Genomic DNA, 15299 nt, shown 5'->3' with positions numbered 1-15299 from the left:
TGTTCATTTTTTTTATATATCAATACAACCATAAGCTTAGGTACCACTATCTTAGGTACAGTTAAATTGAAGTGATGGTTTTGAAAGAAGTACAGAAGAAAGCAAGGTGAAAAAAAACCCAGAGCTATGCCAGACAGTCAAACCAATAACCAATTTTGAACTTTTTCTCAAACCTTAAAATTAGGAATAAAGCGGAAAATTAGTGATCCTACATATTTTACAGACAGACAGGCAGAGACACAGAGATACAGAGAGACTAGAAAGACAGAAAGACTGACAGGCTGGCAGACAGAGAGACAGACCTCCTCCCAAGCCGTACCTTCAACCACTTAGGCTGCAGCTCGTTAACGGGGTCCATGGGGTAATCATCAAGGCGACCAGTCTGGACATGACCAATGATGTACAGGCCACTCTTCTTGATGTCGTTGATGAAGTCCATGAGCTGGCATGACTGCCTGGGGTTAGCCACCATAAGCAAGATCTGTGGCCGCCAGTATTTCACGTGCGACTTTCTGGAGTCCAGCATCAGCAGGTATTTGCGAACCTGGAAAAAAAGAATAAGGATAAGAATAAGATTTCATATAGTCCTGTCAGGTTACCCTCATGGACATTCGGGCTGCTATCTCACTGGGGAAAGCGAGCTGCTTTACAGTACAGCGCTAACCAGTGTTTGTTTTTATCCTGCATGCGTGTGTTCATGTTTCCAAGCCCTGAGACTTTCGCTGTGAACTTGGGTTCTTTACAGTGACAGCACTTATAGGAAAATTACTTGGTGTACAAATACAACAGAAGTCTAAAAGTTTCATATTGAAAGTGTTCATACCTTGTAAGTATGACAGCCTGATGAAACTCTTCTCTGATTATCGTGGTTTTTTTTTTTATTGGTTTTAATATCGTCATGAAGACTATCATCTGTAACTGAAGTTCAAGTAATCCTTCGCCCTCCACAAGGCATTTCCATTTTTCAGATACTGTGCTTCCCTTTCTTGTGCAATAATGTAATGACAATGATTGTGAACACTCATATTACAAGAAGAAAAAAACAAGAAAAACTCACTGATTAACAAAGAGGAACAGCAAACCATAATCACTTTGGACAAAAACCAAAATATCTTAGTCTCTTAGGTGGGGGGACAGGTGGTTGAGCGGTTAAGGGCCTTGGGACCAGGGGTGAGGTGCACGAGAAAGTTACCACCCAAACGGGAGCCTGCCGCAGTATTTGATTGGTTGAAACTGAGATTTCACAACTAATGAGACCCTGCAGTTTGTTCTTCCCCCCGTTGGGGTGGCTCACAGTTTCGGTTCGTGCACCTCAGGCCAGGGAACTCACACAACCAACAAACATATTATGAATGATTTTCTATTCTGTCAGATATCAAACCAAAATAACCCCCGCAAACAGCAAACAAATCAGCGATCAAATGTTTGCTTGTTTGTTTTTGCTTAACGCCCAGCCGACCACGAAGGGCCATATCAGGGCGGTGCTGCTTTGACATATAACGTGCGCCACACACAAGACAGAAGTCGCAGCACAGGCTTCATGTCTCACCCAGTCACATTATTCTGACACCGGACCAACCCGTCCTAGCACTAACCCCATAATGCCAGACGCCAGGCGGAGCAGCCACTAGATTGCCAATTTTGAAGTCTTAGGTACCCGGCCGGGGTTCGAACCCACGACCTCCCGATCACGGGGCGGACGCCTTACCACTAGGCCAACCGTGCCGGTCCAGCGATCAAATAACCAAAGCAAAGTAAGCGCTCTAAATGCATACGACATGTGTAATGGAGTAAGTGAGAGTTATACAGAACCAATCTCCTGGCACCTGAGAGGAAAACAAGCATTGAAATGAACAAGTGACTTTCATCCTTCTAAAATAAACTAAAAATCAGCCTCTTACCTGGTGAAATATGAGGGCCTGGGAAATAGATCTTCATCCCCGTAAACAATAAAAATCAGCCTTTTACCTGGTGTATATGAGGGCCTGTGAAATAGATCCCCATCCCCAGCAAACAATAAAAATCAGCCTCTTACCTGGTGAAATATGAGGGCCTGGGAAATAGATCCCCATCCCCAGCAAACAATAAAAATCAGCCTCTTACCTGGTGAAATATGAGGGCCTGGGAAATAGATCCCCAGGTGGAGGGCAGAGAACGGATGTGGAGAACGATGATGAGACACAGCATGAGGACCAGGGCAATCGAAGTGTAGATGGCGCTGATCAGGAAACACATGATCATGCAGCCAATCAGACCCAGCGAGCACGTGTGCCAGGTGAAGTAGCGGAACGTTGGTCTGAATAAAATAATCATGCTAATAAATAACTTTTCTATAGCAGGAGTCCCATCAATTGGCTCCAGGCGCTTCACAATTTCATTCTAAAACAAATAAGAAAAACTTTAACAAGCATAAAAACCATACAAATAACTGAGGCAAAACAACAACAAAAACACCAAGCAAACTGGGCTTACATGACAAAAGATACCTGCACACACACACACACACACACACACACACACACACACACACACAGTCATACCATTGAGTGACAGACCATACTGTACTTACCGGGTAGACATTTTAATGATTTTTGAATATTCGGTTATCTTATATTTATTCACATATGCCTCAATTTATCATCTGAATATTTATACAGAGGTTCTCATAATTTGTATTGAGAAATTTTCAGAATTGTGTTAACTTTCCTGTCATCACATATTTAATGACTTATGCTACACTTGTATCATCTGCATGTTTATACAGGCATTTGAATGATGTGTTGTCAGTTTTCCACACCTGTAGTTTACTTATTCCTGTATGAGGGTTTTTTTAAGCTCTAAAGCAATCTTTGCAGAAAGGTTTTCAGCGTGATGTAAAACAAAACCTTAGCAGAATCCCTGTGATTGTCTCCCTTCAGCTGCAGACAAGCAATTTATTTGTGGAAGTGAAAACAGCAGAGTTTTGCCCAGACCCAGAGGACAATAAATCTGTTGGACCGGGATTTAAAATATAAAAAGGTCTAAATGCCTTGGCTACATTTGTAAAAGACCTCCTTAGTGTCTAAACTATCCGACGGTCGACCAGCTAGGGGTCAGAACAATGTGTCAAATCAGAAAAGTATGTGTCACTGTCAGTGACCAAAGGCCGAGGCCTGCGAACAACGCTGATATTGCACTGTAAGTCACAACAAGACAGGAAGAAATTTCCTGTAACATTGACACACACCTTTGTGTGTACACGCAAGCTCAAGACCAAGCGCGCACGGAAAAGATCCTGTAATCCATGTCCGAGTTCGATGGGTAATAGAAACACAAAAATACCCAGCATGTTTCCCCCATATGCTGCCCAAACAGCGGGGTAAAAACGGTCATACACGTGAAATAGCTACTGTGCAAAAACATTAGTGAACGTGGGAGTTTGAGCCCATGAACAAAGAAGGAGAAGAAGACAAGACACACCTGAAGTTAGGTGCAGAAGCCAGCTCAAGACCCAGACAGGCCAGGTTAACAGCAGCATAGGACAGCAGGAAGAAGACGGAAGTGGCCGGGGCGATGGCGTTCAGCGAGCCTATCAACAGCACCAACTGCAACAAACAATCAGCGAAAGTTGTCGTCAAATACTATAATGACACAATCTGTTTTCATTTTCATTTTTATTACTTTATTGACCCATTGCTTGGAAATTCAGGTCGCTTCTTCCCAGTGGAAAGCTAGCAGCAACAGAGTCGCGCTACCCAGGTGTGTGCGTGTTTAGGTGTCATCAGCCACCTGCACTTATGGCACAATGATCGAGGTCTTTTACGTGCCACAGGGGTGGAACATGGATGCACATAAAGTTGACCCGTGTCCGTCACAGCCCGGATTAGAAGCCGTGACCCTGGGGACCACTGGACCAGTGCTGTACCAACTGAGCTATATGATGTATACGATACCGATAGATGCACAGCCTGGTTGTAACCGTACGAGTCATTTTCTACGGCTGATATGATAAAGTCACCGAGACATAATGTGTTCTTGAAATTCCTTTTCACTTCCTCGGGAGACATTCAGAGAAAGTTACAGAATTTTTATGTGACACTATTACCTGTACTATGACGTCTTCTCAACATTTCTTTCACTTTGACGTCATGCGACAGAGATTTTACTTTGGAAGAGATTAATTAAACGCCTCACACGATGTTATTGGTTAATTACCTGTACTAAGAACCAGGAGATGAGTACTGCCATGTACGGGTTTCCTGACTTGGTGGTGACAGTGGCTGGCTTCAACAGCATCCCTGCAACAAGAAACACTTTCACTTACCCACACAAACGTCCATGCAAACTTCTGTGAACCCTTGTTTGTGCACACCTTTTCATAAACCAGTACATTGGAAACCCCCTTTTAAGACACCCCCCCCCCCAATTTAACACTTCCTCTTTTAAGATCTTACCTTTTTTCGATTTTCTCTTCTTAGTCTCTGTAAATTTACCTCCATTTTAAGACTCCCTCCTTTTAAAGACCTGAGCTTCTCAGATTTCTGGAGGTCTTAACAAGGGGTTTCCACTGTATTTAAGTGGTACATGGTGCAAAGGGGTACATGGTGTAGGTGGGGTTTCCACTGTATTTAAGGGGTACATGGTGTAGGTGGGGTTTCCACTGTATTTAAGGGGTACATGGTGTAGGTGGGGTTTCCACTGTATTTAAGGGGTACATGGTGTAGGTGGGGTTTCCACTGTATTCAAGGGGTACATGGTGTAGGTGGGGTTTCCACTGTATTCAAGTGGTACATGGTGCAGGAGGGGTTTCCACACACTGTATTCAAGTGGTACATGGTGCAGGTGGGGTTTCCACTGTATTTAAGTGGTACATGGTGCAGGTGGGGTTTCCACTGTATTTAAGGGGTACATGGTGCAGGTGGGGTTTCCACTGTATTCAAGGGGTACACGGTGCAGGTGGGGTTTCCACTGTATTCAAGTGGTACATGGTGCAGGTGGGGTTTCCACACACTGTATTCAAGTGGTACATGGTGCATGTGGGGTTTCCACTGTATTCAAGGGGTACATGGTGCAGGTGGGGTTTCCACTGTATTTAAGTGGTACATGGTGCAGGTGGGGTTTCCACTGTATTTAAGGGGGACATGGTGCAGGTGGGGATTCCACTGTATTTAAGGGGTACATGGTGCAGGTGGGGTTTCCACTGTATTCAAGGGGTACATGGTGCAGGTGGGGATTCCACTGTATTTAAGGGGTACATGGTGCAGGTGGGGTTTCCACTGTATTTAAGTGGTACAGTGGAGTCCGGGTACAACGAATCTCAAGGGAGATACATTTTAGTTCGTTATATCAGTAATTCGCTGTAGAGTTTTCAACCCTAAATGGCCTTAAGACAAGTTTTCCCACTCACCTTCAAATGATCGTCCCATCGATCTTTCCTGGCAGAGTACAATCTCTGCATGTTTTCAACAGCTTCATGATATAATCCATAGAGGCATAGTTCAAAATAATGTTCACTTTACTGTCACAATTTTAGAAGTAAAATTTAAAAAGTCGTGTAAAAGCATGTACATATATATGTACATTCTGATCAATCTCCGATTTCATGGTGTCCACCAGTTCTGGTGCATGTACTACTCAAGACATCAAAGAGACCGCCCCATAGGTTAAACTCCCCATAGGTTAAACTCGGTCACTGACCCGGGAGTGACCGGGGTGCAGAAAGTGTTTCCTCTCTCATAAAGGGGAACCACCTCTCATAGCTAAAACTGGGTCAATGACCCCTGGGAAGAAGGTCACAGTGTCTGTAAACAAGGCCACCCAGCTATCACAATGGACCTCTTTGATCTGCCTCACACGCAGATCAGATCGTTGTAGCCTTGTGACTTTTTAGAGCACAGTCATAGCTTAGCAGCTGATGAGTGGAATAGTGAAAACACAGCGGGGGTGGCTGTTCCGTGCACCTCCCGCTGTTTGTTCAGAGTTCGCTCAGAGTTCGCTCATCACGGGATGTGCACTTGTGTTTGTGTATTTTTGTCTTTGGAGACAGTTATTGACATCAGTTCGTTGTAGCCTTGTGACTTTTAGAGACAAAACGGCTCTGGGGCGATGAAAACGTGTTTGTTATAAGAGGGGTTCGTTATGCAAATGAGTTCAAAAGGTTCGTTGTGGCCGGAAAGTAACAAGTAAGAAATAGAAGGCTGTCTGCCGGGAAATCAATGGCAGTTCGTTAAAAGCGGGATTTCGTTATACCCAGGTTCGTTATACCTGGACTCCACTGTACATGGTGCAGGTGGGGTTTCCACTGTATTCAAGGGGTACATGGTGCAGGTGGGGATTCCACTGTATTTAAGGGGTACATGGTGCAGGTGGGGTTTCCACTGTATTTAAGGGGTACATGGTGCATGTGGGGTTTCCACTGTATTCAAGGGGTACATGGTGCAGGTGGGGATTCCACTGTATTTAAGGGGTACATGGTGCAGGTGGGGTTTCCACTGTATTCAAGGGGTACATGGTGCAGGTGGGGATTCCACTGTATTTAAGGGGTACATGGTGCAGGTGGGGTTTCCACTGTATTCAAGGGGTACATGGTGCAGGTGGGGTTTGCACTGTATTTAAGTGGTACATGGTGCAGGTGGGGTTTCCACTGTATTCAAGTGGTACATGGTGCAGGTGGGGTTTCCACTGTATTTAAGGGGTACATGGTGCATGTGGGGTTTCCACTGTATTCAAGGGGTACATGGTGCAGGTGGGGTTTCCACTGTATTTAAGGGGTACATGGTGTAGGTGGGGTTTCCACTGTATTCAAGTGGTACATGGTGCAGGTGGGGTTTCCACTGTATTCAAGTGGTACATGGTGCAGGTGGGGTTTCCACTGTATTTAAGGGGTACATGGTGTAGGTGGGGTTTCCACTGTATTCAAGGGGTACATGGTGCATGTGGGGTTTCCACTGTATTTAAGGGGTACATGGTGCAGGTGGGGATTCCACTGTATTTAAGGGGTACATGGTGCATGTGGGGTTTCCACTGTATTCAAGGGGTACATGGTGCAGGTGGGGTTTCCACTGTATTTAAGGGGTACATGGTGCATGTGGGGTTTCCACTGTATTCAAGGGGTACATGGTGCAGGTGGGGTTTCCACTGTATTTAAGGGGTACATGGTGCAGGTGGGGTTTCCACTGTATTTAAGGGGTACATGGTGCAGGTGGGGATTCCACTGTATTCAAGGGGTACATGGTGCAGGTGGGGATTCCACTGTATTTAAGGGGTACATGGTGCAGGTGGGGTTTCCACTGTATTCAAGGGGTACATGGTACTGTATTCAAGGGGTACATGGTGCAGGTGGGGTTTCCACTGTATTCAAGTGGTACATGGTGTAGGTGGGGTTTACAGGCCGCCTTCATTGTACGAAATACAGTACAAAATTCTGTGCAGGGTTGGCGAACAATTTTTGTTTAAACACCCACCCTACAGGTAGCCATAAATATAGTACAACTTTGAGGTGAGGATAAGATAAGGCTAAGATTTCATATTGTTGGGTTATTCTCCAGAGCTGGGTACCATTTTGTGACGTGCATTTTCAGTCCTTTAAATGATTATAACGTATATTAAACGGCAACTAGAATGTATTCTCTTTACTTTTTTCCAGTAATACTCCAGTTAGATAATGATCGAAACAGACATGCAACAAAAAACATAGTATATATATTTTTGTCTTCTTTTCTTTCAATTGTTAGTATTCAAATCCATATCACAACTTTTGGTTTCCATGTTACGGAGTTGGCGTACTTTGAAACCCTTGTTATTTACTGAATGTAGACAAACAAAATGAGCAAGTAGTTCTAATTCTTTTGCTGCAGGCCAAAGATAAATATGGAACCAGTATTTATTATTGAAATCAATTTATACGGTTAAAATGTCTCAGATACGTAAAGAAACGTCAACTTCGTAACATGGTTTTCCCTGGTACACAGCTGTGGAGAATAACCCATTCCTGTGAGGTTACCCTCATGGAAATGTGGCTGCATTTTCACTGGGGAAAGCGAGCTGCCATACAGTACAACACTCTTGTGTTAGTGGCCATGCACACCAGCATACATCTATATAGCTATTCTGATAAACACGTGGGGGAATTCGGGGGCTGTGATTGGATGGTCTCTTCCGATCATCAAAGCATAATGCTACGGAAGTCGGCCATTTTACTCAATATCCAAAAGCATATTGTCGTAAACAAAGACGCATGGTTCCGGTTTCTTCCACGTGTATAAAGTACACGCATACCTCGCCAGGTTTGTTTCTGTGACTAGTCGACAGACGATGCCATTTGCTGTGTGTGTTTTTGTTGTTGCTTACTGTACATGACATACATTACGTGTAAAATCCAGTTCTTTAACAGGCAACAAACCTTGCACATTTCCAGAAGCTGCAATCTGAAGCGACCTATCTCTGATTCTAGCAGACGATATCTCCAATGTTTAACACAAAATCAGCAAACTCTTGTCACATAGAACGTCCATTGTTTTGTGCAATGTTGAAATGAAGTTACCGGTCTGAAACATTTAGTCGTTTCTTCTGAGACAATCCTTGTTCTCTTATCATCTACAGATTTACCGCAGTCTTCACCACAGAAGTCAGACTTTCGAACATACAATATACGTAGGCAAGCATGATACGTCATGACGTCATATGATTCCTAGCATATTGACGTAATGCCAAACATCCGGTTATCTCGAGTTTTCTCCGTAATACATGTCCGTGGGTTTTTCAATGTTCGGTTATTTCCGTGGCTTCATGCGGAAAGGGAACCGTCGTCTGCAATCAACGACATGGACCATTCTGGTACTTGTTGCTGACAAAAACATGATTTTAACACAGAATTTAATGTCAGAATAGCTATATAAACGCTGTTGTGTTTTCATCGTAGCAATAGGGTCCGATATTTAGACTCGAACAAGTATAATGCGACTCGTCTTCGACTCGTCGGCATTATACTTGTCTCGTCTAAATATCGGGCCCTATTGCTACGCTGAAAACACAATAGCTGGTAATCTAGGCTTTTACAAGAGATTAGATTGATAGATAATCAGTGTTAACAAAATCTTACAAAAATTCCATTCTGAACAAAAAGTAGTCTTGAAATTTTGTGTTAACATTGGGAACAATAACAAAAAGTAACGGAATCCACTCACAAAACAACTGGTCATTCCCAAGTGCTTCTAGGATTCTTGATGCACCAATCAGATTCCCCAAGGCAGCAGACAAGGTGGCAGCAAAAATGCCAACAACGACAAATGGCGGCCAAATGTTGATTTGTTGAAGAAACACATAATTGTTCTGCAGCAGGAACCTGAAATAACATAAAGCACTCTGATTTTATATAAGAACGGGAATAGAAGCAGTACTGTACATTACCAGAGTTAATTCCCAAAGACTAGATCTTGATAGCAGAAGTACTGAACACATAATTCTATCCCAAATTAATGAAATAATGCTTACATTCACGTTGGAAGTCTCTTCAATAGTTTCATAACATCACCAGGAACTGCTCCAATATTGGGAGTCATTACACACAGGCTTCAAACTATCAAATGTCTTCCCAACCCATTCCCTAAATCTAAAGTCACAGAACAAAGTAATCTTAGGCGACACTGGTCAAGTATCAAGCAACATTAAACAAGAGAACACCAAAATTAGAGCACAAAAACACTACAAGAAGAAAACAAAGCACTCTTTAAAACAAATCAAATCAGAGAAACAGTCCTTCCAGCAAAAACAGTACGACTCGCCATCTTAGATCTGGCCAATTTCTTGCATCGCATAAGGCTATCTCTTGACTTTGACACAAACCAAAAATCAACATCAAGACTTCTTCCTGTGCATGGGTGAGAATTTTGTGTGCGAAATAATTTCACATAAAAAGCAACAACCATCCATTAAGAAATTAATTCATTAAAAAAAATGCTGACTGTGCACAGAAAGCTGTGAGACTGTGGATGTTGGTATATGTCCAAGTGGAGGGACAGCCTGATCCCATGTCAAAGCCTGGCCACATCTGATATGGCTAATAACAATAATAATACTACAAGAATTTATATCGCGCACATATGTGGACTGGGTGGCCGAGTGGTAACGCACTTGCGCTCGGAAGCGAGAGGTTGCGAGTTCGACCCTGGGTCAGGGTGTTAGCAATTTTCTCCCCCCTTCCCTAACCTAGGTGGTGGGTTCAAGTGCTAGTCTTTCGGATGAGACGAAAAACCGAGGTCCCTTCGTGTACACTACATTGGGGTGTGCACGTTAAAGATCCCACGATTGACAAAAGGGTCTTTCCTGGCAAAATTGTATAGGCATAGATAAAAATGTCCACCAAAATACCCGTGTGACTTGGAATAATAGGCCGTGAAAAGTAGGATATGCACCGAAATGGCTGCGATCTGCTGGCCGATGTGAATGCGTGATGTATTGTGTAAAAAAATTCCATCTCACACGGCATAAATAAATCCCTGCGCCTTGAATATGTGCGCGATATAAATTGCATAAAAAAAAATAAAATTAAAAAAAAAAAAAAATCCCTGCGCTTAGAACTGTACCCACGGAATACGCGCGATATAAGTCTCATATTGATATTGATTGATTGATCTCACCACAAGGCGACTCAAGGCGCACAGTCCGAAATATGAGAGAGCCCTGAACTATGATGCAGCCGCTCGGCGCAGAAGGGACAGCACTCTATAATTCTAGGGAAACATGCTGGGTATTTTCGTGTTTCCATAACCCACCGAACTCTGACATGGATTACAGGATCTTTTCCGTGTGCACTTGGTCTTGTGCTTGCGTGTACACACTCATTCGCTGCGCAGCTAAATTTCCCCTGTGTTCCCTGCCAACGCGCGATTTAGAGCCATTTTGAAAAAAATATTAAAAATCAACAACACAAGATAACCTTACATACCTTATGTTTTTGCAAAGTTTGAAACTTACTCTTTTAGAAAATATATGAAACATTTGAAAGTACATACCTTTTGTTGTCTTCATATCCACGCAAAATATCCAATTTGAAGCAAAACAAAAAAACTTTCTACGTCATGGGTTCATCATACACAATGTCATGATCGACACTTGCATTGCCCGAATCATCACCCAAATGATCGTCCATTGGCACAAAATCGTCACCAGAATCTAAAATATCATCTCCACTATCATCATCACTGAGGTCAAGATCAGAACCGTACTGAATAACACGTTCTAGCACTCTTTTCAAGTTACTACGTCTCAGCAGAACGATCCGCCATCTTGGAAAAGTCAAAACACGTGGGTCGCACACCGTCAACAAAATTTTTATTAATCCCAACAATTTAAGGGAAGGAACTGTTTACAGTGAATGGTACCACTGTAGACAGATAGAAGTTCATTGCAGGGGTTGTTTCCCTTGGTCAGCAGGACCGTTTACACCGTTAAAAATTCGTGATATCCGTCGGAACTCAAGTGCCGGCACGCAGCCAACGCTAAACACAGGTGTCGGAATTCCAGTTCCGACGCGCAGCGAATGAGTTAAGTTACTAGCAGGTCTGCACATAAGTTGACCTGGGAGATATCCAAATTGTTTAAAGTTAACAGGGGAAGGACATGGGGGCCCGGTAGCTCAGATGGTAGAGCACTGGACTTTGTGATCCTAGGGTCACGGGTTGGAATCAACTTTAAGTGCAGACTCAGAGACGGTATCCATGTTCCACTCCCATGTCACCAGAGTGGCACGTAAAAGACCTCGGTCATTCTGCCATAAGTGTAGGTGGCGGATTACACCTAAACACACACACACACCTGGGTAGTGCAACGCTGCTGCTGCTAGCTTTTCACTGGGAGGAAGTGACCCGAATTTCCCAGCAATGGGACAATAAAGTTATGAAAATGAAAATGACTGTGACTTCAAAGAAAATGAAAGGCGTACCTGTCACAGGACCCGGCCAGCAGGATGGTCATGATGACGTAGGTACAGAAGGTGAAGGCCACTGCGGACAGCGTTCCTTTAGGGATGGACTTGCTGGGGTCCTTCAGCTCACCTGTGTCAAAATAAAAGAGATGTGAAAAAGCACAAATTTGAACAGGTCTACAATCCCCACAAAATGGAGTATAATCGCCTAAATGGCAGTCAAACACGTAAAAACCCAGTCGTACAAGGTTTCCAGTTGAGTTTGAAATTATAATATTAAACTGTTGATTTCCAACACAGAAGTGTGTACATAAGTTCAATAGCACATGCAAGGTATCAGAAACTAGTACTTACTTAAGGGGGGACAGGGTAGGCAAGCACTTTTTTTTTTCTTTTTGAAACAGCTTGCTGCTTGTTTGATTTTTGCAAGCAGAATAACCTAATTAAGGGAAACCATTTTAAATTTTGAGTGAAAAGCAATTTTTGGGGGTTTTATTCACCAAAATGTGAGAAAAACGTTATAAAATGTGCTTTTTTTAAAATGTTGCAGTTTGTGAACCAGTGCATGTTTTGATCCAATTTTTCTTCTTTGCAGCAATATGTGTGTGTTTAATAATTCTGTGTATCGAAAAGCATTTCTAAGCAATATATTATTTTAATTTAGCATTTTCAGTTACCGGTTCAGTTCTGATAAGAAAAATACATGAAATCCTAACTGTCAGACTCATAAAAACCCAACCAATGCACTGAACTCTTATTCCATACACAGAACTGATGCTGTACAACTCATAAACAACATATACAAAAACTGAACAAATCCATCAAGCCTTTCAAAAGTTGCAACATTTTAATTGTAGCGTTTTGTCTGAAAATTACATTCAGAGAAAACAGCATTTTAAAGATTTGAACCAGTACATAAAAAAACCAGTAGCACAGTGCACCCTGAATTCATATGTTTTTATCAGAATGACCACTTTACTATGTAGGGAAAAGGATTTGACAATCAAATTATCAGGATTTTTTTTTATATACATCATATGAAAACAACCATCTTTGTTTGTACCGATATGAAAACATGAATCAGAACCAAACTGTCAGACATATAAAAACCCAACCAATGCACTTAACTCTTATTCTATACACAAAACTGACGCTTTACAAATCATAAACAACATAAACAAAAATGAAACAAATCCATCAAGCCATTCAAAAGTTGCAACATTTTAATTACAGATGTTTGTCTGAAAATTACATTCAGAGAAAACAGCATTTGAAAGATTCCAACCAGTACCTCAAACCAGTAGCACAGTGCAGCCTGAATTGATATGTTTTTATAAGAATAACCACTTTACTATGATGGGGAAATGATTTGACGATCAAATTATCCAGACTTTTTAAAAAAAATCATTTGAAAACTCATCTATGTTAGTGCAGATATGAATCAAAACGAAACTGTCGGACTCATAAAAACACAAGGAATCCACTGTATTCTTATTCCATGCACAGAAATGGTGCTTCACAAATCATAAACAACATATACAAAATTGGAACAAATCCATCTTGCCATTCAAAAGTTACAACATTTTAATTACCACATTTTGTCTCAAATTACATGTAGAGAAAACAGCATGTAAAAGAGTCTCACTAGTACCCCGGTAAACTAGTACCACAGTAGAGCTTGAATTAATGGGGTGTTTTTTTTTAACCAGAATAACACTTTAACTATGAAGGGGAAATGATTTGATAATCAAATTATCAGATTTTTTTGATTTAAAAAAAATCATATGAAAACATTAAAAAAGTCAATTATCTGTGTTTGTGCTGATATGAAAATATTGATCAGAACCAAACTGTCAGACTCATAAAAACCCAACGGATGCACTGATTTCTTATTCCATTGCATAGAAATGATGCTTCACAAATCATCAACAACATTACATAATCCAGGCATGAAAACTGAAGAAAAAAAAATACTGAAAACAAAATTCGAAGGCGCGTAGCACCAAGTTTCGCAGGCGCGTAGCGCCAAGTTTCGCAGGCGCAAAGCGCCAAGACTTCTAGGGGGGGTCCGCGGGCATGCCCCCCCGGAAATTTTGTTTTTCAAGGGTGCAATTTGGTGCAATCTGGGGCTATCTGAGCCTTAAAATTGGATTCAAACATGGCCCCAAAACTATTTTACTATAACTATGACTAGGAAAAAAAAGAAGAAAAATACGGAAAATAAAAAAAAATACGGTTTATTTTTTTCAAAAATACGGAAAATACGGAAAATACGGAGAATTTTCATGCCTGTAATCAATCAATCAATCAATCAATCAATGAGGCTTATATCGCGCATATTCCGTGGGTACAGTTCTAGGCGCTCTGCAGTGATGCCGTGTGAGATGAAATTTTATACGGCCAGTAATTGCAGCCATTTCGGCGCATATTTACCTTTCACGGCCTATTATTCCAAGTCACACGGGTATAGGTAGACAATTATTAACTGTGCCTGAGCAATTTTTGCCAGGAAAGACCCTTTTGTCAATCGTGGGATCTTTAACGTGCACACCCAATGTAGTGTACACGGGGGGAGTTCGGACACCGAAGAGAGTTTGCACACAAATTTGACTCTGAAATAAATTTCCGCCGAACCTGGGATCGAACTCACGCTGACAGCGGCCAACTGAATACAGATCCAGCGCGCTACCAACTGAGCTATATCCCCGCCCCAACATAATTATATATACACAAATGGAACAAAGCTATCAAGCCATTCAAAAGTTGCAACATTTTAATTACAATATTTCTGTGCTCAATCCTAACACTGCAGCAAATTTCTGTAAAGCTGAATGTCCCTTTCCATGTACCAACATGGTCATACGCGGATTATTTAAAATGCAACTTTACCACCCGAAGCGTTGCAAACACCGGGAGAAGAGTAAACAACTGCAGACTTGAATGGACACTCAAATGCACTCCAGATGCAGGGCCTGTGCAAATCCTTGGGCTGATGCATCACCTTCTTTCATAATCAGACTGCTATCAGACAAGCATTCAGTACAGGATATAGACCTTTCAGCAATAGATTGAGCTGATCAATGTTGACAAAAGCCCAACACATGTCGACGTTGCACAGTACCAGTATCCATATCTGCTTGTGATGGGTCAGAAGATGGCAAAGTATCTGTATCTTCTTATGGTTGGTCAGAAGATGGCAAAGCTGATGTTTCTGCTGTGGAAGAGGGTAGTTCCGGTTTAGCAAACTTTTCCATCAGGTCAATCTTTCTCCTTGCTGCCACCACAGGAGGACTGGCTCTCCCCTTGCTCCAACCTAATAAATACACAAACACTGATTTAATATTTGATACAACTGTCCATGGTTTTTGTTTGTAATAAGCTGCAAAATTTAAGACTC

At 42.0% G+C, this 15299-nt stretch overlaps 1 protein-coding gene across 3 annotated transcripts in view; it reads right to left on the bottom strand.

Annotated features, from left to right (window-relative positions):
• The window catches only part of LOC138978531 (solute carrier family 12 member 9-like), a 69714-nt gene that overhangs the window by 12757 nt on the left and 41658 nt on the right, over window positions 1–15299 (bottom strand). For all 3 annotated transcript variants that reach the window (XR_011459722.1, XM_070351268.1, XM_070351267.1), the window contains exons 7-12: window positions 11921–12032; window positions 9165–9322; window positions 4195–4277; window positions 3460–3584; window positions 2104–2296; window positions 320–544 (exon numbers count right to left, since the gene is read on the bottom strand). Coding sequence is in view for 2 of the 3 variants with exons in the window: in XM_070351268.1 (XP_070207369.1) it covers window positions 320–544; window positions 2104–2296; window positions 3460–3584; window positions 4195–4277; window positions 9165–9322; window positions 11921–12032 (896 nt within the window). In the remaining variant the exon portion in view is untranslated. The remainder of the gene's footprint in view (window positions 1–319; window positions 545–2103; window positions 2297–3459; window positions 3585–4194; window positions 4278–9164; window positions 9323–11920; window positions 12033–15299) is intronic.

The sequence above is a fragment of the Littorina saxatilis genome, linkage group LG10 (genome assembly GCF_037325665.1).
Source record: "Littorina saxatilis isolate snail1 linkage group LG10, US_GU_Lsax_2.0, whole genome shotgun sequence".
Taxonomy (NCBI): domain Eukaryota; kingdom Metazoa; phylum Mollusca; class Gastropoda; order Littorinimorpha; family Littorinidae; genus Littorina; species Littorina saxatilis.
The sequence above is the reverse complement of the archived record's forward strand: the minus strand, read 5'-3'. Positions and strand labels throughout refer to the sequence as shown.